Genomic DNA, 26,128 nt, shown 5'->3' with positions numbered 1-26,128 from the left:
TAGAACTTTCTGCAGTGGTAGAAGTTTTCTCTGTGTTGTTCAGTCCAGTAGCCACTAGCTGCATGTGACTATTGAGTTCCTGAAGTGTGGCTAGTGCAGCTGAAAAACTGAACATTTAATTTAATTTTAATAGCCACATGTGACTAATGGTTGTCATGCTGGAGAGTATGCAGTTCTAGACTTTGCTTTACTTCTTTAAAAAAAAAATGTTTTTTGTAGTCATTTATTCAAAAGAAAAAGTTTATTGAGTAACTGCTGTGTGTCAGGCACTATACTAGGCACTAGGAGCATAAAAATTTTTGAGATCTGATCGTGGCCTCAAAGAAGTCACTGTCTTGGGTGGGGAAAGGCACACACATGATAATTATAACCCAGGATGTCACTATGTTTTTAGATATATAATATACAGAGCATTTTGTAATAGCACCATACATGGACCCGTGCCCTAGTCTAAAGCAATAACATCTTTTCATTGGGTTCTCGGTGTGGGTCACATTCTGAGAGATGAAAAGAAATTGAGACATATAGAGGTTAACACTAGACAGTAGAGCTAATACGGTTCAGATCCCATCTCGGCCAAAAATGCATGGGCTTAAAAGACCACTCTGCTGTGTTAGAAGGCAGGGGTGGTTCAGGGGTATAATTCTCACCTTCTATGCAAGAGGCCCAGGTTTAATTCATTGCCAGTATACCTCAAGCACAGCCACCACTCTCCTGTCAGTGGAGGTTTTTGTGTTTCTGCGATGCTGAACAGGTTTCAGCAGGGCTTCCAGACTAAGACAGACCAGGAAGAAAGGCCTGGTGATCTGCTTCTAAAAGTTAGCCAGTGAAAACACTCTGGATCACAACAGTCCGATCACATTGTGCATGGGGATACCATGAGTGCAGGGCCAGTTCTGTGGCAGCTGACAACAACAATGCTATATTAAGTACTGGGGGAGGATCAGACAAGTTTTCCTAGAGGTTAATTACCTGATCTGGATTTTAAAGAATGATAATATATTAGTTAGACCAAGAGACATAGCGGTAAGCACATTCTGAGAAAAGGAGATAACATAAGTAAAGGCACATGACTTCATCAACTGATTGATTTAGCAGCTAATTGATTCAACACCTAATGTGTTGTACCAGGCACCCTTTTAGGCACTGGGAATACAACAATGAACAAAATAGTCATGATGTTTATATTCTAGGGAGAGAAAACAGCCAGATAGAGTGATAGCTGCATGGATGGTATACCAAATGAAAATAAATGTTGTAAAAAATCAGACTTGGTCCCTACCCTCAGAGACCTTACATTCTGGATGGCATACAGAGGATGAGGAGGGTGACATTATATAAGACAATTACAGATGTGATAAGGGCTAAGAAGGCTGTACACAGGATGATGAAATAAGGCAGCTGAGGGACACCACATTAAGAATCTCTCAGGATGTGACATTTGAGCTAAGATCAGATAGCCAAAAGTGAGCCAACCATGTACGTAGCTTGCAAGAAGAGCATTCCAGGCAAAGGGAACAAAAAATGTAGAGGCCTGAAGGTGAGAAAGGTATTTAGCTATTGCAAAGATGGAAAGGAGGCCAGTGTGGCTGTAACTGTAGAGAAGAAGGGGGAGACGAGATTATATTTGGCCTTACTAAACCATAAGGACTCTGAATTTTATTGTAAAATTCAGTGGGAAGTCATTAAAGAAATTCAGATTGGGAAGTGACATGATTTGTGTTGTTAAAGTACTATTTTGGGTACTGTGTAAGAAATGGATTAGAGAGAAAGAGGAGTAAATGCAGGGAAGCCAGTAAGATTATTTCAGTGATCCAGACGAGATGATCATGGCTTGGACTGTGGTTGTGCCAGTGAAGATGGAAAGAAAAGGATGATTTTAAAGTAAATGGAGATAGAATATGTTGGGTGTGGGTATACTGTTTTGGGCATTGATGAGGTGTCTGAGACATTCAAGTGTGTATGTCAAGTAGGCATTTGGACCTAGGAGTCTGAAAGTGGTCTAGCCTGGAGAGTTCGCATGTGAGACTAAATGAGATCTGGGGAAAGTGTTGTAGCTGCAGAAGAGGGTGTAAGACTGAGATGTGGCAACAATGAAAAGTGTTGCAGAGGAGGAGGAACCAGTCTCTAAATTGCAGGACTAGGTCGGTGGTAGATGGTATTAACAAATGTAATAAGAGAATCAGAAGAAGCAGCTGTTTAGAAATCACTGTGAATTCAGTTTTGGATTTTGGAATTTAAAATGCTTATGAAACATCTGGTGGATACGTCCAGCAACCTTTGACCAAAAGAAAGCCATTTAAAGTTTTATATACTGACTTATAGTTTAAGACTTACCGAAATCTAATGTTAAATCAGGATGTCTTAAGCTTTTGTCCCTTGAAAAGCGTTACTATTACAATGCTCTTGGCGTTGAGGTTGATGGAGAACTTCATCCTTTTTTAAACATGTGAGTGGCACTTTATTTTTTGGTATCACAAAATGAGATGGATACTCTTACACTAACATGAAACAGTGTAATATGAAAGCTTTCTCTGAATATTCTGGACTGTACACTCGTGGAGTAGGGAATCTTGATTAATTAGATACCTAGAACAAATCCAGCTTTATTGGATATGCATAAGCACTTGGATACTTGGCCTGTCTTCAATTCCTTTTCTGTACCAGTGGAGGTAGTTTGTGAATTTTAAGTGAAAGTGCCTGGTGGTTATTAAGTAGTCCATAAGACGCCCTGGTGGCACAGTGGTCAAGTTTTCGGCTTTTAACCAAAAGATCAGTGGTTCGAACCCACCAGCCACTCCACAGGAGAAAGATGTGGCAGTCTGCTTCCATAAAGATGTTGTTGTTAGGTGCTGTCAAATCGATTCCAACTCATAGTGACCCTATGCATGTAAAGACTACAGCCTTGGAAACCCTATGGTCTGGTTCTGCTGTGTCCTGTAAGGTCGCTATGAATCGGAATCGACTCCATGGCACACAACAAGTAATCAATAAATGTTAGTTTGCCTTTCTTAGACATTATTTGCCACACAGTGTGATTTTAGACCAAGTTCTTATTCATTGTTCCCCTGTACAGATGATTTGGGATTACTACCTAAATCAGTGAGTGTTTATATATATATATATATATAAAATAATTTTCTTTTTATCTTAAATGAGGTATCAGGATATGTATTATACAGTTGACTAATGTTTTTAAGATCAATTTTTTTTTTTTTTTAAATAATAATCTGGGCAGGCTCTATCCTTTTGCTCACCATTGTGTCACTGGTACATAGCACAGTTCCTGGTATACAGTAAATATTAGTTTGAGTGAATACATAGGATATCCGCCTGTGATGATTTGAATGACCAAGAGTTGATTAGGGAGAAAAGCTTTTATGATATAAACCTTAACACTTACTATAGATACATACATGTTTAAGTTGCTAGTAATTATATTATACACGTTTTAAGACACATGGTACCCTATCTTGAAGTGCTCCTCTTAGAAAATTTCTAAGAGTGGCTATATTCCTAAAGATATTTAATTCAGTAGTTCAACAGATAGTAAGTTCCAGTTATATGCCGGGCACTTGTTTGTTAAATGAATGAAAAGTTTTGTACTAGGCATTGGTGTTGCAAAGATGATAAATGTCTTACCTTCAGGGACCTCATTGACTTTCTAAGGACTCAGGTAAACAAATAACTATAACATGATGTAATGAATTTTGTATAAGATGAAGGCACAATTCTGCCTGTGCAGGCCAAGAAATCTCCAGAGAAGTTACATTTAAACTGAAGTTAGAATAAACATCACAAATAGTTAGCCAACAGGGCATATGTAGCTTTTAGTCAAGCTATCTTTGGCCCACGTGTGTGTGTGTAAAACATTTAAGTATTGGGAAGTGACACACAAATTTGGATTTCTGCTTTCTCTTGAAATCATGGGCTTTTCATTCCACCATGGCAGAAATAATCTAGAGCTGAGTAGCTCTTTCCTTTAGACATTTGTCTCAGGTTTGTCACTTTCAGTTCTTCCCTTATTTATGTTACCTATGAGACTATCTAGCATTTGAATTTGCAGTCCCTACTCTGGTAGAATCTGTATGGATTATCTGGTTAGAGAAGAGTAGGAAAGGATTTTTTTTTTCTTAAGGGCAGAAGGAACTGCAGAAGCAGAGGCATAGAAAGAATATATAGACTGTTCATCTATAACAAGTAATGTGTAATAGAGAATAATTTTAGACAAGCCAGAAAACCAAGCTGAGGCTCAATTGTGAATACCCCATTATATAAAACGTTGTGGTTTATAGTATAACAGTTTAGGAATCATCAGACATTTTTAAGAAAGTGTATTGGTGTGTTAGAAAAAAGAACTCTACCATCAAGTATATAAGAATGTTTTAAAGGGAGATCAAACTAAAGACAGGGATGCCAATTAAAAAGCTATTATAATAGACATGGTACAGAGAAGATTTGAGGTAGCATCCACAAGACTCCTTGGCCTTTAGAGATGTACAGGGTAAGAGAGATGAAAGAGATACAGATGGCCCTTAGGTTTCTGTTAGATAGATGGATAGATAGATAGGTTTAGAAAACATGGCCGTCCTTTTAGACACCCAAATTCTGATGTCCACTTTTCAGGCAGAACTATAAATCCAGCTCTCACAGTGAGGTGAGGGAAAGATAGAGATTTGGAAGTCATTATAATGTAGATAGTAGTTGAAGGTATGGGAGTAGGTGAGGTATCCCTGAAAAGTATATATAGAATGAGAAGAAAAATGAGCCAGCCAGAACCTAACATTTACTCTAGTGTGATCTGGGCTGTAAAACTAGAAAAGTAGAAAGCCAACTGGAAAAGAATAGCTTAATGATGGTGAATGGGGAGCTTTCCAGAGCCTTTGAAACTAAATAATACAAACAGTTTAAGTAGGGTGACAACTGAAAATGAAGCTTGAACTAGGACTGTGGCAGTGGAAGAAAAAGGATTACTAGGAATAATTCAAGAAATATTGAATATCCTGAGATTAAAGTTGCAATTATTTGTAGAACTAAAGTGTAATGCATATATTCAGTAGGACACACCCTCCCAAAATACTATTTTTTTATGGTAATAGGAATTTTTCCATGTAAACCAGGTACCGGATGCAATAAAGAAATGCCAGAGGGCTGGAATTACTGTGCGGATGGTCACTGGTGATAATATTAATACTGCTCGGGCTATTGCTACCAAATGTGGTATTTTACACCCTGGGGAAGATTTCCTATGCCTAGAAGGTAAAGATTTCAACAGAAGAATACGAAATGAAAAAGGAGAGGTAAGGTTTTAAAAAATTTTTTTTTAGTTGATCTTTTTTTTTACGTTAGGAATTTCATTGAACAAATACATATTGAAGATGTACTATGTATTAGGCACCACACATGTATAAATGCAGTCCACTCCTAAAGGGCAAAAACTAACATTCTAGGAGATAAAAAGGTTAAGTGACAAACTGCTTTAAAGGGAGTGAACATTTCTAGCTAGGAATGCTTTATGAAAGAGTAGTGTTCAGTCTGTGTCAATTTCAGAAGTACAATGTGTATAAGGAAGTATTCGGAGATGAGTTTGGAAAGGTTGGTATGGGGTATGTTTCAAACCCCCTGAGCTTTTTATACTAAGCCAAGGAATTTCCATTTTCTTAGGCAATGGGGAGAGTTTAAAAATTTGATCTTATACTGCTACATAGCAGGGATTCTCAAACTTGAGCATGCCTCAGAGTCACCTGGAAATCACAGCTTGCTGGGCTCCATCCCAGACTTTCTTGCATGAGAGACGCCTGGGGTGGTGCTCCAGTATTTGCATTTCTAACAAGTTTCTAGGAGTTGTTGAGGCTGCTGGTCTGTTGACCACACTTTGAGAAGCACTGATACATATGATGGCTGATTTTAAAATTATGAAACTAGCTTTGGGCACATTTTAACTTTGGTAAAAATTCATAGATTGAGCAGGAGCGGATAGACAAGATTTGGCCGAAGCTTCGAGTACTTGCAAGATCATCTCCTACTGACAAACATACACTGGTTAAAGGTGAGTAGATTTTACTGTTATTTCACAGTTTCTTAATAGAGAAACTTGTTCTACTTAGAAAAATAGTTAATAGATACTGAATATTAGATTGAGTCATGGATATCATCTCTTCCAATAAAATCTAAATGCATTTCTTTTTGCTACTTTAGGTGAATGTGTTTGTCTTTAGTGATTAGATCAGGATATTGCTCCTTAATGTGTCTTAGTTTCTAGAGTTGGTCTCTGCGCAACATCTAAACATTTTCCGTTTCTATGTTTATTTTTAACAGTGAGTCTGTAAAATGAATTACTTGGGATATTCTGCAGAATCACCTTATTAATGACAATGTCTTTAAAGCACAAATATTTACTTTTATTTAAGGTATAATTGACAGCACTGTCTCAGAACAACGCCAGGTGGTAGCTGTAACTGGTGATGGTACGAATGATGGCCCGGCACTAAAGAAAGCAGATGTTGGATTTGCAATGGTAGGAGCTTACCTATTCCAATATTCAAATGTAATTTACTGGCTGGGTTTTTTGTTTTTTTTTTTTTAATTACTATTGATTTTAAACACTGTCCCTCAGATTAGTTTGAGGGATAATCAATTAAGTCCAAATTGGTTTATAAGTCTAATTAGTTTACACACTACTGTTACCTGACAACAATGAATCTGGCTCAAAAATTACTTCTTAAACAATTGTATCAGTATCATTCATTTACCTTGTACTTTGTAAAATATTTTAATATCTGTCATCTCATGGGAACCTCACAACAACCGTCTTTAAGTAAAGGCATGCTTAGAACAGTTGTGTGTATTTAAATTAAAAATATAATTGAGAGTCTTCCACTCGGCTGAAGATGTCTCTTAAGTGTGATTGAATGTCGTCATTTAATATACGGGCATAATATTTTTGATTGAAAAAAATCTACTTGTATTCACCAAAATCCTGAATTTAGATTTACTTAACGTGTTAGAAAATTTCAGCATTTCATTACCATTTTCTTATACTGTAAGCATAGGTATAGATGAAATGTTTACTATAAGGTAGATATCATGAAATACACATACATAAATAGTAAATGATTGAAGTTAGGTTATTAAATCTTTGAGTCAGTTTCTTCTAGAGTTTTTCAATGTTGGAATGAATCATAATGCCTTCAGTGCCATAGAAAATTTTTAGTATTTTACTTTATTTTAGAAAATGCAGATCCACAATTATAATTCCCAAATCCAGAAATCTCTGAAATGTTTTTCCTACATTTGCAGCAGACTTGTTTGACTGCAAAACTTGTTCTAAATTGATGTGAGACATTTATCCTACTTAGTGTGAAACTTCATAGTAATTATAAGGATGTTAATGTGTTTTTATGGGGTGCTAACTCCCTTCTGGGAATATTTCATAATATAAGGTATGTGCACTCATTATCTTTCTAAAATAAGATTTTGAATTCTGAAACACATCTGAAAGGTTTCACATAAGTGGATATTGATCTGTACCAGTGTTATTTGCATAATTTGTCCCCCTGATATTTTGCTCCTACATTAGGGGTTTAGAAGAAGAACCACCGTAGTTCTTTCAATGGGAGGGAGGGAGAGAGACAGGGAAAAAATTATATGAATAAATTGCTCTCAGTCAATTGCTCTGAACCCAAAGATACCCACTCTGCCCCATCACAAACTTAACAGGGTTGGCAGCTATAGCCAGTATGAACTTCTGAAGACTTGTCAAGAGTAACTGAAGAAGTAATTCAGCTCTCTTCCTTTTGCTTTAGGCACATAGGATCATTTGCTTTAGGAAAACAGAATCATTCATCACTGCTCTTCAGCATTTAGTAGGACTTTTTTTTTTTTTTTTTTTTGCTACTTTCATGTAGACAGTTGATCATGAAGTCAATTTACATAATAGAATGCATTTTAAAATAAGCTTCCTTCGCAAAACTAGCGTGTGAGACAGATACCAAGAGCTTTAAATACAGGTAAATATAGTAGTACAAACAAAAATACAGTGCAGTGGCTGTTTTGTTTGTGGGGTTTTTTTGTTTTGTTTTTGTTTTTCCCTTGCTTGCTTGCTTTCTTTCCCCAAAGCCATAACGGTCTTAGGCCCATTTTTTCACCTTTTTTTTTTTTTTCTTTTAATTGGTAGCTTATCAAAAATCTAAATTTATTTGAAAAATACAGAGAAAGAATAAGTGCATAGTGGTTGAACTTGAAAGCACTCTTGTTCAAGCTTGAATTTACTTTGGTTGTATATTTGTTCCGTTCTTCAGTTTCCTATTTTAAAACTGAAAAACGAAATTATTTGTTTTAGAGATTTTGTTAGATACCCACAAGAAAAATTGCTATTGATTAGTCCTTTCTAATTGTAAACATGTCTACCTATCTTTCAAGCAAAAAGAACATTTTGAGCACTCAGTATTTTACAAATCCAACATTAAAATAAAATTTACAAAGGTAAAAATAAGATTTACAAAAGAAATCTAATCTGGGTACATTATTAGTTTGCAAAGGTCTAGGGTTTTCCTGTTTAGTCACTCCCCATTGAATTCCTTCAGATAGCAAGTCTCCATTGGTACATGTAAAATATGATGATACTACTATTATTGTATTATATTACATTTTTACCAAAAGTCAGTTAACCACATGTACAGATATTTCTGTCATCAAAAGGCTAAATGCCTATGGCATATTCCTATAACCAAATACATCTGTGGTAGTAAAACCTTCCCCAAGGTAATTAAAATACTATCTTTTTAAACTTTATTTGGGTTAGTGAGTGAAGTCAGTTTGTTCCCCTAGCCATTAAGAGATTGTTTTCAAAAATCTGGACCAGAGGTGAATAGGAATAGTTCTGCCTCCTAAATCATGCAGATAAATAATCACAGCAGAGTAACAGCCAAGAAAGGACTAAACACAACACTCTGAGAGCCTCAAGGAAGAAGTCCTTGACTCTTAACTATAGAGACTGGGAAAGGTTTTCTGCAGGAGGTGCCATTTGAGCTAAGGGAGAAGAGTATATAGGAAAGTACTGGCGAGAGACCCTCATTCAACAATGAATTAAACCAAAAAACCAAACCTGTTGCCATCGAGTCGATTCTGACTCTGCGACCCTATAGGACAGAGTAGAACTCCTCCATAGGGTTTTGCTGGCGGATTTCAACTGCTGACCTTTTGGTTAGCAGCCGAGCTTTTAACCACTGTGCCACCAGGGCTTCTTAGAAGTAGTTTATTGTTGTTGAGTAGCCCTGGTGGCACAGTGGTTAAAAGCTCGGCTGCTAACCGAAAGGTCGGTAGTTTGAATCCACCAGCAGCTCCTTGGAAGCCCTAGGGAGCAGTTCTCCTCTGTTCTGTAGAGTTGTTATGAGTTGGAATCGACTCAACGGCAGTGGGTTTGGTTTTTTTTTTTGGTATTGTGTGCCATTCAGTGGATTCCGACTCATAACGACCCTATGTGACAGAGTAGAACTGCCCCGTAGGGTTTCCTAGGCTGTAATCCTTACAGGAGCAGATTGCCAGGTCTTTTCTCCCATGGAGCTGCTGGTGGGTTCAAAACCCAGACCTTTCTGTTAGCAGGCAGCCTAGCACTTAACCATTGCTTCCTGAGAAAGGGTTCATGGGAGGTAAACTTTTTCATAACTTTTATGACTGAAAATCTCTTATCCTTCCTCACTCTTGTTTCCTAGCCTGACTTGGTCTAAAAATTTAGATTAAAAATCATAATCACTCAGAATTTTTAATTCATTCCTCCATTGTAAATCATACTATTTTGAATGTTGAGCCTTTGTAAGACCTCTTCTTTCCTTTCTGGAGGCATGTAGAGCTTTGTTTTCAGTCCTCTGAAATGTCATGATGATTTGTCTTGGGACTACTTTTTGTTATGAAAACTCGTGTTCTTCAATTTTGCAGAATTTTCCTAAATTAATGTTATTTCCCCTCTACTGTTTCTTCTTTCTGTAATTTCCTCCCTCTACCCCTACCCCACTTTATTTTGGACCTCTTGGACTTACCCTGTTATTTTGTCTCTTTTTTCTTGGTTACCATACCTTTTTCATCTTGCTTTAATTTCAGGGATACTCATTTTTTTATGTATTTAACTTTTCCAGGAGTTCTTTTTTGATCTCTGAATTTTTCTTCTTGTTTTAGATTCTCAGCTTGTTTTATTGACATACCTTTTACCTTTCCAAGGATTTGATTTTTTTTTGTTTTTAAATCAGCTTTTGCCTCCTGCATAGTCTCTTGGTTTTGGTCTCTTTCAGTTAGTGCTTTCCTCAGATGTCAGGTGATTCTTGGTTACCTATGCATATTTACCAGTGAGAAGCTAGAAAGCTGGGAAGCTCTGTTTCTATAGGTGGGATTTGTCAAGTGGAAACTTCTCAAAGTGATCTGGTTTGGTCTTTTTCTTAGGGATCCTTTAATTGCAGTATTTTTTAAGGCTGATTAGATTCACCACAGAAAGAGTCTTCAGGTTTGCTGCCTACAGGACAGTCTCGGATCCAGAAGGCTGGAGGTGTCAACATTGAATAAATGGAATTACCCTTAACCCTCCTTTTTGAATATGGCAACCCCCTACATTCGACAATGCCTGGTGTTCTCCAGTTAAGACATTCTCTATCATGTCATCTAACAAATAAGGAGGCAGTCTCCTGCCAGAGTATGGGGGTGGCAAATTGGCCTCGTTGCATGGAAGTGAGAAGGGGCTGTAAGGTTCTAACTGCTTTTTCTTTTAATTTTATTATTGACATATAATGCATATACAGAAAACTGCACAAATTATCAGTGTACAGCTGAATGAATTATCATTCTATGCACAAACCTGTTGTATGCATGCAGGACAAGAAATAGAACATCACATATACCCCCAGAAGCCCCATTCATTCTCCCTTCCAATTACTACCCACTCTGTCTGTAAAGGTAACCAGTATTCTGATTTTTAACACTAAAGAGGATCACTTTTGCCTGTTTTTGAACTTTGTACAAAAGAATCACACAGTGTGTATTGTTGTAAATCTGGCTTTTGTTGAGCATTATGTTTGTGAGATTCATCTATGTTGTAGCATATAGCTGTTGCTCACTCATTTCTATTAATCCACAGTCTATTAATCTGTCCCATTCTACTGTTGATAGACATTTGGGTTGTTCATAGTTTCGAGTTTCTAAGTACGTCTTCAGTGTCTTCAGTGGACTTCCAAGAAATCCTCCTGTTCTTATTCCCATCTTCACCCGTACTTCCAGAGTCACCTAGTGTTGCCACATCCTGAGCCTTATGACAATTCTGCAGTACGCTAAAGGTTACTTCTCTGCTTTCCCTACCGTTAGCTTAGGGTTCAGCTGTCTTGAGTCTGCTAAAGTACTTACCATTTAGTTGCTTTCCTGCCTGAGTTTCCTTCAGTATCTCCTTTCCCACTTTCTTTGTTTTAGTGAGGTTTTTTTTTTTTTAAGCACAATTTTTGTGTGACTTTTGGAAAGAACTTGGGTAAATGCCTTTGTTTATTCCTCCATTTTTAATCCAGTTTGAACTTTATTTTCAATGCCTCATTGTTTGTATTTGATTTCTACTAAGATGTCTTTCTGAGATATGATATCTCTTAACTAAATTACCTTCTTTTGCAGTAAATTTAAGTTAGTAATTACTAAGTATGATAGTATCTTTTTTGTTTATTTTATATTATCTTTTTGAATACTTAAAAGTTATTTTAAACATTTAGTCTAATTCACAGAATTTTTTTTAATAGGGTATTGCTGGAACTGACGTAGCTAAAGAAGCATCTGATATTATTCTCACAGATGACAACTTTACAAGCATTGTTAAAGCAGTTATGTGGGGACGAAATGTCTATGACAGCATCTCAAAATTCCTTCAGTTCCAGCTTACTGTTAATGTAGTAGCAGTGATTGTTGCTTTCACGGGTGCCTGTATCACTCAAGTAGGTGACAGTTTATTTATTGAAACTTGTTATTTTAAAGTAAAAATGTATATAATGTACCTTTTAAAAACAATATTTAAACAAGCAGAAGCTTAATATTTTAGGTTAATTACTACAAGAATGTAATCCTGTTCTGTTCCTTAAGTTTTTAAAATACTAAAGGCTTTCTGAGAATTGCTGAGTCCCTGGATAGTTGTGAATATCTATTAGGAAACATATCTTTTTTAGGATTCACCGCTTAAGGCTGTGCAGATGCTATGGGTAAACCTCATAATGGATACGCTCGCTTCCCTGGCTCTGGCAACTGAACCACCCACTGAGTCTCTTTTGCTTCGGAAACCTTACGGTAGAAATAAGCCTCTCATCTCACGCACAATGATGAAGAATATTTTGGGTCATGCATTCTATCAACTTGTGGTAGTCTTTACACTCTTATTTGCTGGTAAGAATTTTATCTCTAACAAAGCTTCAGCTAATTGATTCTGTTCAAAGCCAGTATCATCTCAGATGTTTTAATGTTACAGTTTTTTGAAAGTAGTTGTTCTGTTCTCAACTCCTTATCTTTAACTTCTCCTCTTTATCAGAGAGTGCTTGGTAAATTTTGGGAGTCAGTATGATAGAAGGTGGGGTAGAGTGTAAAGAGTCCCGATTTCTTGTCCTGGCTCTACCACTAACATAGATACATGATCTTGTACACATCACTATAGTTTTAGGAGCTTCAGTTTTCCTCAGCTACAGAACAAGAGAGTTGTACTAGATAAACACAGGTCCATTCCAACTCTTACTTTCTATGCTGTCATTTAAGATCAAATAAAGGGTCTGGCTGAACTTTATTATTATTTCATACTTCTTTGAAATGTTAAGTTGTTTTGTATGTTAATTACAAAATAGTAACTTTTCATTCTTTCAGGAGAAAAGTTTTTTGATATTGATAGTGGAAGAAATGCTCCTTTGCATGCTCCTCCTTCGGAACATTATACTATTGTTTTTAATACCTTTGTGCTGATGCAACTTTTCAACGAAATAAATGCCCGGAAAATTCATGGTGAAAGAAATGTGTTTGAAGGAATCTTTAATAATGCCATCTTCTGCACAATTGTTTTAGGCACTTTTGTGGTACAGGTGGGTAATTGTCAAAGATAGTTTCAAATTTGATTTTTATGTAGGAAACATCAGGTAAACAGGTGGCTTGTTCCAGAAATTACTTGACAGCTACATGTTTGAGGCTTCTATGTATTACCTCAGTGATGTTTTAAAAAGTGTTTTAAATATCTTAAGTGACACTTTGCCCTTTTCTGAAATTCTAAACGTGAAAAGAGCGTATAAAGCTTGTGTTACTTCAGTTGTACTACTGATTCTATGGTTGTAGTACTTCACACTCTCCGCTTCTAATTGTTCAGTCTATGTCATTATCAAAACTATTATAATTTTGATGATGTTATTTAAAATAGGCTTTAGAGTTATCGCTTTTTCTAGTTTAGCTAAAGTGATCACTTTAGGGCTTCTAGCAGTTAATGCAGTTGTATTTCTGTAATTGAGCTTATTATTAAATAATAACAGTTTTGATATGAATATTTTAAAATCCTGATTCTGAATGACTGCATCATGTGGTACATACCAGTTTTTCATTTTGTAATATTGTCAAAACAAGGCCTAAAGGGAATTGGAGAATGAAGTGTGAGGGGTGGGATTGACATTTGCATGCAATAATTTTATATAACTGTGTACTACATCTGTGTCTTTATGTGGGCTTCAGCTTTATGATAGTCTTCTATACAAATGATGGTTAATGGTAGAATCTGGAATCAAGACAGATGAGTGAATTGTGCATGTTTACACCAGGAGTTAGTGAACAAAATAAGATTTAGAATTAAAAAGTGAGCCTTTTCAACAGTAGACTCATATAGGGACAGTACATGTTTAGAAGTGAAGATCTAAGAATTTTAAACAGTTCATTCAACCTGTACCTTGTGCACTGTGGATACCAGTACCCAAACCCTAGACTTAATTACTTCTGTAAAAACTGTTTTTGTTTTAGCTTTCAATTCCTATAACCTTTAGGGGAGATCCTGCTTATTTGCCATGTATTTTCTGAAAGTATTTCATTTAGATTTTATAAAAACCAATGTTCACAACACACTAAAATTTTAGCTTTTAGTTGTTTTAAAATCAAATTTTATCTGTTTTTAATATATGGGGATTGCAAAATTCAACTGCATATCATCTCTCTGTCAAGCAAATCTGATAACTTAGTTCCCAACAAAGACTAGTATCTGTCAAAGACAGTTAATGTGAAGTGTCATTCTTCATTGCTACTCAAAGTGTGATCTGTGGACCAGCGGCTGTTCCACAGTGAGATAAGGAGTTTGGACCAGAATGTAAATCAACAACAGTTATCACACTGTCTATTTCAGGTCAGGGTTTTATTATTATTGTTGCTGCTGGATTTTTTTTTTTTTTTTTTATTGTTGCTGGTATTAAGTAGTTGTAGTAGAAGTTTCTTGATGAAGGAAGTACTGCATTGATTTACCTTTTAGTGAACGTGCCTTATTGTGTCATGGGCCAGCACTTTGAGTAGCATTGTTGTAGACAGTCAGGTAGGTAGGAAAATGTGACCCTTGATTTACACATACTTCCTTTTGTTGGTTTCTGAAGCAGTCTAGCTAAAGTCTTGATTGTAGATCTGAGGTACTTGGAGAACTTCATCTTATAAATTGTATTAAATTTAATTTCTATTTTATTTAACAGCTGATTCTCATTCTTATCCTTTTTTTGTTAGATCGTGAAGTACATAATAATCCTTAGCTCTTTGTAAATATTTATAGTTTCTGTTCTTCTTTGTAGCGCTTAACACAGAATTATTGTTTTCAGAATATGTTCCAAGAAACACTAAACCCTTGAGTTACTCTTCATCAGATGAAAAGTTTAGGAAGTGTTGCCTATTCTTACCTACCTTTTGGAGATTGTTAAAGCAATATAATTTAGTGCTTATGAATGTGGACTTTGGAGTCAGTCAGCGCTCGGTTCAAATCATTGTGCTGCCTCTTACTAGTTGTATGACCTTATTATAAACTATAGTTTTTTCGTCTATGAAATGGAGATCAGATGTTAGGTCACACCATAGAATTAGTGAAGCATTAAAGAAGACTGTGCATATAAAGCTCTGTACTTAGTGCCTGACAGTAAGTAAACTCTCAAATATCAAGTGCTTTTTTGTTTCTGCCAAACAATTCAAAAGCTTCGAGAAATCCTGCAGTTAGGAAGCCTGTTGAGCTTTTTTAATTCTGCATATTCTATTTAAGGGACAACACCTGATTTCCTCAGTACACATTTAAGAAATGCTTCAGTAGTCCATTTAAATACACAAATTTAAAAAGTACACATCACTGTTTATATTAGTTGTTTAGTATACAATGATAAATAAAATGAGAGAAGTTGAAACTACAATTCTCTGGTACGATGTTGATCCAAGGTATATATTAAGGAATATTATTTCTTCCAACTCTAAAGTGAAAGATAAGTATTTCTTATGAAACTAAACTAGCCAATCAGAATTATCATTGATTTGTTTCTCCAATATTTTAGTATCTTCCTTTTCATAGCCTTTATTATACAAAAAAAGATAAAGTTTAAAACATTTTGAGAGCACACATACAAATCAGTGTTGAACTTTTTTTGTGCTCTTTATTTACTTAGTTTACAAAGGAAAATTATTTTTATATCACTATTAAAATCCAAGTGAATTGTCAGATCAGTTATAATCCAGCTCGTTGAGCTGTTAACAGACCACTTGGGAATACAAGTGTAGAAGTATTCTTGACTTTGAAGAATAGTGGAATTGACAAATACCTACTGTTTGAATTGGAATAAAGTACAATTGCTAGGAATGGAGTTCGTAAATTTTTTTTTTTAGTTTAAAAATGTTAACTACTGAAGTGATTCTTTTTCCTTTAAATGTTTGGCAGCTACTATCTGCCATATGGAAGAGAGGCCTGTCAGACTCACAAGAGGGTGAATATAGTTACTTAACTCTTAATATTCCCATATAGACTGTTTAGGTCTTGTTAAATAGAGAAGTATAAGTACTGTATTATGAATTTTATTTATGTAGATTGTTGGACTTGACTCTCTTTATAAGGGAGAGCAAACTTCTGAGGAGATACCATCTGAATTATCACATATTTCATAGAACTTTGCAAGTTGCTTCTCCTCTCTTTATAGTCCATTCATATTTATCCTAACATCAAAATGTTATCTAGGAATGAACAGCTATATGGGGAAAAAAAGATTGAATGTTATGTCCACTTTCCTATAACATATGGTCTTTTCCACAAAAGTACACTAGCTTTTGTAGAAAGGCGTAAATTATTCAAAGAATTATACTAAATACAGGGGAACATAATTACTCATGATTTCAGTTGGAAATAGTGTAAGTTACTCTTCTTAGTCATAAGAATTTTTTTTTAATTTGTTATTTAAGCATAATTAAAATATACATGAATTTAATATTTTGGGTAGAGACTTTATTTCATTTGTCTTATATTCACTTGCAAATATTATAATACACTTAACCATCACAGTAGTGGTTGTTCAGCCATTGTTTTGGAGGACACAAATTTACATGTTTTTAAAAGTGTTAATTTAATTTAAAGATTTCAATGAATTTACTCTTGATTATCCCTCTAGATAATAATTGTGCAGTTTGGTGGAAAACCTTTCAGTTGTTCAGAACTTTCAATAGAACAGTGGCTATGGTCAATATTCCTAGGAATGGGAACGTTACTCTGGGGCCAGGTAAAAATCTCATTATTTGTTTAAACCTAAAGTGATTTTTTAAATTTCTAGTATGTTATTTTCTTTAATCAGTTTTGTTATTTGATGCTAAGTAGTTAACCAAGAAAGGCCATTTATGGATTTGTTTTTTGAAAATGTAATATTTGCTCCAGTATGTCATCTGCTTTTTATTGTAATTATGCCTGTACATATAAAAGACTATTTTAATTTTTTTAGTAGTTTTTAACTTGTTTTTTAGAATGAGTTTTACTTTATTAAAGATGATGTGTTTACAACCGGTTAGGATGCTAATATCTATCTATTTTGCTCCATGATCTATTCTCATACTTTTGGAATAATTTGTTTTACAAAAATGTAAAATTATTTTTTACGTATGACTTTTTATGACGGTGTTATATAATTTAATCCAAAACATAGCATAGGAAAAATCTCAAGCTTCAGTTAAAGAATGTTTCTTTTAAAATAATGGTATCTGGAAAAAGTGGCCCACAAAGTGACTTTTTAGATTATTTGGGTTGAATGACTTTAAAAGTATATATATATCCTAAAAATGAGATTTATGTCACTTTTACAGTAGGTAGCTTATTAGCAAATATTATGTCATTATTATTTTAAAGTCAAGTAAGTGATAATGTAGTGTGCATAGCTCATTTTGAGCCCATTACCATTACTAAAAAACTAGCTGATTGAGAGTCTACTAACATTTTCATAAGTTAACATGTATATTGGTATATAACTTTTGTGAATGAATTCATTGTTCTGCACGTCAGTCAAACCAAACATCCAGGTTTTACTTAAACTTGGCTCAATTTTTATATACCTTCTATCTTATCTTTCTTTATTGTATTTCTAGGTTCTGAGGTTTCTCATCTTACTCATTTTGAAGACCTCATTAATAGAGATCTTTTAAGTAGGATCCGTACTTGCATCACCTTTCTCTTTTGACCATTTAAATTATTTTATAAGGTTCCCCCATGGGCAGAACAAATGTCACAACTTCCCAAAATATTTGTCTGACTTTGTTGTTGTTGTGGTATGCCATCGAGTTGATTGCGACTCACAGCGACCCTGTAGGACAGAGTGGATAGAACTGCTTCATCGAGTTTCTTTGGCTGTAATCTTTACATGAGCAGATCGCCAGGTCTTTTCTTCCGCGGAGCGCGGCTGGTGGGTTTGAACTGCTGACCTTTCGGTTAGCAGCTGAGTGCTTATCCATTGTGCTACCAGGGCTCCTACCTTTCATCTCAGCTTTTTCTTTATTGTATTTCTAGTTTCTGAGGTTTCTTACCTTACTCATTTTGAAGACCTCATTAATAGAGATCTCCTTTTAAACAGGATCCATACTTGGTTCCCCTTTCTTTTTTGATTACCATTTTAATTATTTTGTAAGGTTCCCTCATGGGCAGAACAAAGCCCACAACCTCCCAAAATATTTGGCTAACTTTAGAAAGAGGAAATTCCCCTGTCAATATAGTATACTCAGTGGGCTTCGGTTATGCTCTTTGATTGACATCTTCTGTTGATTTTAAGTGTGCCATGGTAGAAAAAGCACTGACTTTGATGGTCTGGAGACCCAGGGTCTTAGTCAGTCCATGTGGCTCCATATGGCCCTGAGCCTGTCTCACCTTTATGAAATTAGAAGGTTTGACTAGCAGTTCTCCAAGCAGTTCTGTATGTGACTGCATGCTTGCTTCCTCCTGATAAGCCATATTTCCTTAAGGGATGACCATAAATAATTTTAAGCTAATACATATTTATTGGTGTTTTGTATCCTTTATGCTTGGGGGCATCTATTCCTATTTGATGTCATTGTCAATCAGTGTTAATCCAATTCTAAATGGTTACATTTCATTAAAAAAAAAAAAATAAGTTCATTTAATAAACAAAACTGTTTCCAGTTTAAGATTGAAGCTTTTTTTAAATTTAGGTATGTTTTTCTCATTAACTGCACAGCACTAATATAAATTTGTTTTGTAAGACCTCCTGTCATTTGCATGTTATTTTGAATAAATGTAAGTAATAATAGTTTAAATAAATATATCAAGGCACAGTGGTGTAATTTACTCTCTTGTATGTCGTAATTAAAATTTGAAAAATATAATCAGGTTAGTTTCCATTTAGGGAAACTTTTTACCCATCAAACTTAAATCATTTGTGTAGCTAACAGAAGATTATCTTTTTTTCTTGGAAAGTAAGCCTAATCAACAAGATCTTTTACTTCATTGGTAAAGCGAGTTGGATATGCCTGCAGTTTGTAATACCTTTTGTATTAAAGTTGATTGGTTTAATTTCACTTGATAGGATTTGTTTCTAAGTTCTTTCCCCTGTGTTGTAGCTTATTTCAACAATTCCAACTAGCCGTTTAAAATTCCTAAAAGAAGCTGGTCATGGAACACAAAAGGAAGAGATACCTGAGGAAGAATTAGCAGAGGATGTTGAAGAGATTGATCATGCTGAAAGGGAGTTGCGACGTGGCCAGATCTTGTGGTTTAGAGGTCTAAACAGAATCCAAACGCAGGTATGGGCCTGGTAGAGAGGTAGGAGAGATGACGGGAGCCAAGAAGGGCTTTTTGACCTGGGGAGGAGATTTGAGCGTGCTCTTTAACTTCTTTTCTAGCCTTCCCAACCCACAAAACTTACTCTTTTGAAAAATTGTACTGGTGACTGGAATGAGCAAAAGTTTTAATGGTCGTGAAAGAAGGTGTCTATATTCCTCTAAGCTACTTTTTTCCTAGCTTTTTCCCCCTTCATCTCAAAATGCTATTCTTGCCTATTTATCTGCTTTATAAAAAGTGCCTTTTTCTTTACTTTTTATATGTTAATAGATGGAATGGTTCTTTCTCTTGTTCTCTCTCTCTCTTGCTGAGCAAGCTGTCACAATCTCTGATTCCTTGCAGATGGATGTAGTGAATGCTTTCCAGAGTGGAAGTTCCATTCAGGGGGCTCTAAGGCGGCAACCCTCCATCGCCAGCCAGCATCATGATGTAACAAATATTTCTACCCCTACACATGTAGTGTTTTCCTCTTCTACTGCTTCTACTACTGTGGGGTGTGAGTGTGTGTTCCTAAGTGCATGAAATTAACATTTCCTACTTCACACCTAACGTTTCTCATTTTCTCCTTAATGTTTAAATTCATTGTTCAGGCTTTTCATAAAGCTTTCTTTTCGTAAAGTGGATTGAGACCTCAAAGTGTTGTCGTTGTTGTTGTTTTATTTCTTAGAGGGCTAGATAACAGATGGAACAATTTGCAACCAAAGCTTAGATGTGAAATCTGTGAGCTTGTCTCTATGCTAACTTATAGTTAATATGGGGAATAAAATTGTAGCTTAGAATTTGTGAAACTACTATAAATTTTTGAGTATATGCCTTTAAACATGTTCATACTGCATGGTTCCCAGAAGCATGTGATTTGAAACTGATCTAACAGAACAAGGAAATTTTATTTTTGAAGCTAAAAATGAATTTATTTTGACTTTTGTGTTTCTCAGTCTGGAAAAGTAAGTTAGTAGCCTAAATAAAATAGCAGTTGCTTGCTTTTGTTTGCCTTGCTTTGGATTTTTTTTTTTTTTTTTTAGAAGAAGGTCTCTGTATAAACTTTAAAGTTCTATGGTGTTTGTTTTCATTTGAATCATCAATGTAATTTAAAATCACACCATAGATAAGAATACTCTGCCATCTTAAGTTTTCAAAAAAAAAAAAGTGGGAAAAGTGTACAGTTGATTAATTACTGAACTATTTAATGTCTGTAATTTCCATTAATTAACTAGAATAACAGACTTTTTAGGTTTTGGAAAATGGCACACCTCCCTAAAAGAATTATAATCTGTTATCCTTACTCTGGATTAGTGTTCTGATTTCATGGTGGATTCTTAGTATTTCGGAAGCACTAAAGATATAAACCTGTCCCCTGCCGCCACCCAAGAAGTCTACTCCGGCACCTAAGGTTAACTTTGTATTGGGCAGAGGCCTACCTTTTCCACATTTGGTCTCCAGCCAGTTAAGAACTGGAGGAACCTTGGGAAGCTGTAGACTGAGGGAGAAAACAGTACTGTTTTGAGGAAGACCATTTAGTCAATGTCTGTCTGTTCACTGTATGTTTCAGTAACTTTCCAGAAGCCTTTCTGGAAGTCAGAAGAGGTCAAATCCTATGTAATAAAAATGTTTCCTTATATTTGACAATTTTCACAAGGTTTTATAGTTTTCAAAAGGCTCAGTCAGTTACTTCATTTGATATTTTTAGCAATGTTGTAAAACAGGCAAAACAAGAGCTATCCCCATTTTACAGGTGTGGAAACTGACTTGGTGTTTAAATGACTTGTCCATGGTCACATGGCTAGTAAGCAAAGGCAGCATGATATAGGTCAAGAGCAGACAAGGGCTCTAAGGACAAACTGCCTGTAACATTAGACAGGATGTTAAATTTACAAGTATATGCTTGTATGACTCTTTCTTTGTAATATTAGCATGGTAACACCTACCCCAGTGAGATGACAAATATAAATTGCCTGGCCTTAGGCCTGTTGTTTTTGTTGTGTGCCATCGAGTCAGTTCTGACTCATAGCGACCCTACAGAACAGTGGAACTGCCCCCATAGGGTTTCCAAGAAGCAGCTTGGTGGATTCAAAGTGCTGACCTTTTTTTTTTTTTTTGGTTAGCAGCCTGAGCTCTTCACCACTTTGCCACCAGGGCTTTGGCCTTAGGCCTAGTACAGTAAATTCAGTTGCCTCCCTCTCTCCCTGGATTTGAATTTTACACTATACTGGCTTTCAAGGGCTTCTTACCACCCAAGCCTTCATGCCCTACATTAGCGTTTCTGCAGTTATGTTCCACAAACATTTATGGAGAGCCTGCTGTATGTCAAGGCTGTTCTAGAACCTGAAGTCTAGTGAGGGAAACAAGTAGCTAGAAATTTCTACATAGCAAGAATTACAGAACAGAATAATATTATTACAGGGGATGGTCTTTAATCTGCCCTGGGAAATGACTCCCAAGCTGACCCTTGATGGAATCTGCCAGTTGAGGAAAGTGGAGTGTGCATTCCAGGTCTCAGTAATTTGTTTGGTACTAAAGAGTAATAAAATGTGAGGGGTTGATGAGGCTGGAATGGAAGATAAGGTCTATTCATATGCTACATGAAGGAACCAAACTAAGACTTTATCCTGAAAGTCCCCCCATCTTGAAACCATGTACCTGGGTTTGCAAACACTTCTTAGTATTTTATGACATCTGCTTTATCTTTCTATATACTAATATATATTTTTTTGTTTTTTTGCTGAACCATTTGAAAGTAAATGGTAGACATCATGACGTTTCATCCCTAAGTACTCAAGTTCATACCTCCTATGGATAAGATGTCTCTTATATAAACACAGTATTTTATCACATGCAGGAAATTTAACATTGATACTATATATTATCTAATTTACAGCCCATAGTCAGATTTTCTCAGTTGCCCCTAAATGTCCTTTTATGTTTTTTGATTCAGGATCCAAGAAAGGATCACTGGTGGTGTTACGACTCTTGAAGACTAAAGAACCAGGATCCATTCCTGCCTTTATTTTTTGACATTGACCTTTTTAAAGAGTCTAGGCCAGTTATCTTAGAGCATTCCACAGCCTGGGTTTGTCTGATTATTTTCTCACAATTAGCTTCAGGTTAAACTTTTTTGAGAAAGATATCTCATGAGTGATGTATATTTTGTTCATGTTTATTAGAGCAACGTTTGAAATAATCAACTCATTCTTTTTTATTTGGGGAGGGTATCATATATACACCTTATAAACATATATACTTTTGGTATACTCTATTTTTCATTTAATTATGTTCCTGATTTTATCTTAAATGTCAGATTGATCACAGACTGTTTCTCTCACACACACACACACACACACACACACACACACACACACACGTATATGTGCCCACACACTCACATGCCCCAGTCTCTCCTCTGCACACTGTGTATGAAAATCTCTTGAGTTGCTGGGATATGAGGCTAGGGCCGTAGCTGATGATGATGGAAAGGTAAGTTTAGGCCAGACTGATGCCAGCCTAAGATCTGTTGGCCTGGGGAGCTAGCACTCTGTTCCTGGGGCACCCTTCAGAGAATGGCAAGGGAGGGTTTGTAGGTGTTTCTCCATCAAGGTTTGAGATGTTTACTTCTTCACTCTATATTGTGTTTTTGGAACATGAGGTATCCAAGGACTATATCATATAATGTATGTGAGATAGTTACTATTACACACTAACAGTTACAGCAATTGTATTGCTGTTACCATAATTTTCTTTCAACCTTGCTTGTGGTGCATTGTCTTAGATGGCACAAAACATCAGCCAGTATATATAATTAATGGATAATGTTAATATGTTTGATGAAACAGTCCTCACTGTGTTCCTGCCCTAATGTAGAAATATTTGTGAACGTCAGACTTCTTGGACTGTTCCTGGAGTCCTTGCTAAATGGAAGAAATAATTATCCATTTTAACTTCATCAATTACTAGGCTTGAAACCACTCTGGAGAGGTCATCTTTGTTCCCCTTATTTATTATTCAGATCTTTACTATTAAAGGTCTCTAGAGAAAACATTCTATAGTTTTTATTTATAAGGTATATTATTCTACTATCAGTCTTCACCATTAGTAAATTTTTTTGCTGAATCAACAGCTAGCTAAGCCTGCCTGGAAGACAAATTGAGGGAAAGACAAATGTGTCTTCTAGGTGAGTGTGGCTGTGTTCCAATAAAACTTCTTTTTTCAAAAACCGGTATTGGGCCAGGTTTGATCCACAATTTTATTAGAACACGGCCACGCTCATTTAAGTATTGTTATTGGCAGTTTTTGCACTATACAGGCAGGGTTGAGTAGTTGTGACAGAGACTATAATATAAGCCTAAAATATTTACTGTCTAACCCTTTACAGAAAAAATTCGCTGACCCCTGTTCCAGATAATTCAAACATTACAAATTACACAGGTGGATCTCACTTTGAGAAAATTTAATATACAAATACCCAACTTTGGAAAAAAACCTAAGATTTTCTTTCGTGTTTTCAAGTATCTTTTGTTTTACCATTGCAGTTATTTTAGTTAGTACATGATGAAAGTAATAATGAAAACAAATTTCGGAAATAGGCAATCGGTTGTGTAAAGTAAGATATATCAGCTAGTGATTAAACAGCATAGTGTTTTAGAGCTGTCTCCTTTGATATCATATTTTGGACAATTGTTTGTTAATACTTTCTACTTTCAAAGGTTAGGGTTGTATTTAGGAAAAATGAGTGGTTTTACAGGGTACATGACCTGGTTTTGATTAGTTTCTTAAGATCACCTTATGATTATAATGATCATTTCAGGTTTTTTTGTTTACTACATGTTCTTCATATATGCTTTCCTCAGATTTTTTTTGTACTGGATAATTTAGACGTTAAAATTTTTCTTGACATATGAATTAATTGAATTTTTCTTTAATTTTAAGAATCATGATGTTGGTGCATAGTGGTTCTTAGTAGACATTAAAAGAATAAAGTAAATGTAAAGCTTGAATTGTCAAGAATGGGTAGTTAGGGTTACTTCTCACATTTCTGCTTAAACTGAATTCTTTGTGGTATTGATATAGTCTCCTACCTACCTAAGGTATCTTCAGAGTTACTACTGTATTGTGAGAATTTGACATAGAGAAGGAAATAAAAATCAGCAAGTGTAAGCTAGCTCAATGTCATGCCTAAGATCGGGAATGCTTGCTTATTTCTGTTCTTAAAGTAGAAAGTAAAAGGAATCCGGTTCATTGACAGTAAGTTAATCTAGATTTTGTTGTGTATCTATGAGAACTTTGAAAATTGTATTGCTTTGGAGCATTGCTAAGCCATCTTTTTACTGTGCTGATACCAACTACCAGTCAGCATGTGACTTAAGAAGAGTCAGAGGAAGGAAGTATTAACCTTAATCTCACAAGATACTGCATTCTATTAAGTAAATGTTCATATGGTCATATGTTCTATTCTTATATTGACTTCCAAGGAACCTGGAATTGAGAGTTCAGAAAACTTGTTTCTGAGACTCTTTGACACTAATTAGGAGTGTCCTTGACAAGTCAATCACCCATCCTCTCAATTACTCAGTTTCATCATTTATACAGTGGTGAGAATAAAGTCTCATGTCCTTTCAAGCTGTGAAGTTCTAGGATAATTTAGTTAGTGTGTTTTTTCCTGATAGGAAGAATTCTTTCTAGAATATTTGGGATAAAAAGTTTAATCTGATTTCATCAGCCACAGGTGTATGTGTGTACACACAAACTTCTTGCCTCACCTGCTCACTCTTTACACTGTGCTTCTCTTAGAGCTTTGTAAACTCCTAAATCTGTAACATGACCTCATACCACTCTCCTGAGTTTTAGATGTTTTTACTTGTATGTTCTGCAGCTTTAACATGTTCAGAAAATGCATTTGTTTCCCCCTTGATTCTTTAACCACTCACTCTCCTCTGCCCAGACTGGTACTAACAAAACAAAACATAGAAACGACAGAAAATTTTAACTATTTCTCTAGTTCTGTTAGCAGCAGTACCAGCAGCCTAGTCAAATAAGCAGCCTTTTGAGGGTCATCTTCAACAACTCTCATCACCAATTATGTTTGCTACCTGGTCTACTTGAATCTCTTTGCAGTGTGTATTCTCCTTCATTCCTACTGGTCACTGACATCAACAGATTTTTTTTTTTTTTTTTGAGGAGGTTATTTTTTTAATTTTTTAATACTTTTAGCTAAATATTCACGTGTATAAAGTGAATTATAGGAGGATTTCACAGTAAATAATGAAGTGTATAACAGTGTATTTAGCAAGCATTGTTTTACATACTATACGTAAAACACTTTACATCTTAGTAAAGGAGGAACAAGAGCGGTAAAAGAAATAGAAAATGTGCTTGCTGCTATTAGTCTGTCAAATTAAGGAAGTATAAACACATGAATAGAATATAATTACAAAATAGCATATGATAAAGTAGCAAGATAACTTAGAGTAGATGTTTACTGCTCTAAGTATGGTTTGTGGAGCATCAGCATTAACAGCGCTGGAGGGCTTGTTGGAAATGCATGCCCAGGTGATTCATGGGCACATTAAACTCCAGGAACACCTGGTATGGATACTTAATGGAGCATTTGTGAGCCAGCACTAAGTCTGTACATGTATTAATCTCCTAACAACCTCATAAGGTAGGTACCATTGCCATTTCCCACTTTATAGCTGAGTAAACCTTTGAGATTTACATAGTTTTCCAGGGTCCCTCTGCTAGTAAGTGGCAGAACTGGAGTTCACACCCAGATATTTTAGCTCTGTCATCCTCACTCAACTCTGATGCTGTACTCTATAAAAAAAAAAAAAAAAA

At 35.6% G+C, this 26,128-nt stretch overlaps 1 protein-coding gene across 10 annotated transcripts in view; it reads left to right on the top strand.

Moving 5' to 3' along the window:
• Positions 1 to 26,128, top strand: part of ATP2B1 (ATPase plasma membrane Ca2+ transporting 1) — a 133,644-nt gene that overhangs the window by 102,713 nt on the left and 4,803 nt on the right. For 8 of the 10 annotated variants that reach the window (XM_023738554.1, XM_023738556.1, XM_004384193.2 and 5 more), the window contains 8 exons: positions 5,121 to 5,300; positions 5,962 to 6,049; positions 6,411 to 6,517; positions 11,763 to 11,954; positions 12,183 to 12,396; positions 12,865 to 13,076; positions 16,641 to 16,748; positions 19,084 to 19,266. In XM_023738554.1, coding sequence (XP_023594322.1) covers positions 5,121 to 5,300; positions 5,962 to 6,049; positions 6,411 to 6,517; positions 11,763 to 11,954; positions 12,183 to 12,396; positions 12,865 to 13,076; positions 16,641 to 16,748; positions 19,084 to 19,266 — 1,284 coding nt within the window. Of the gene's footprint in view, positions 1 to 5,120; positions 5,301 to 5,961; positions 6,050 to 6,410; positions 6,518 to 11,762; positions 11,955 to 12,182; positions 12,397 to 12,864; positions 13,077 to 16,640; positions 16,749 to 19,083; positions 19,267 to 19,645; positions 19,733 to 26,128 lie in introns of all 10 variants that reach the window. The other 2 variants (XM_023738560.1, XM_023738559.1) reach the window with 2 other exon arrangements.

This window comes from Trichechus manatus, unplaced genomic scaffold, assembly GCF_000243295.1.
Source record: "Trichechus manatus latirostris isolate Lorelei unplaced genomic scaffold, TriManLat1.0 scaffold00119, whole genome shotgun sequence".
NCBI lineage: Eukaryota > Metazoa > Chordata > Mammalia > Sirenia > Trichechidae > Trichechus > Trichechus manatus.
This window is presented reverse-complemented; position numbering and strand designations above follow the sequence as displayed.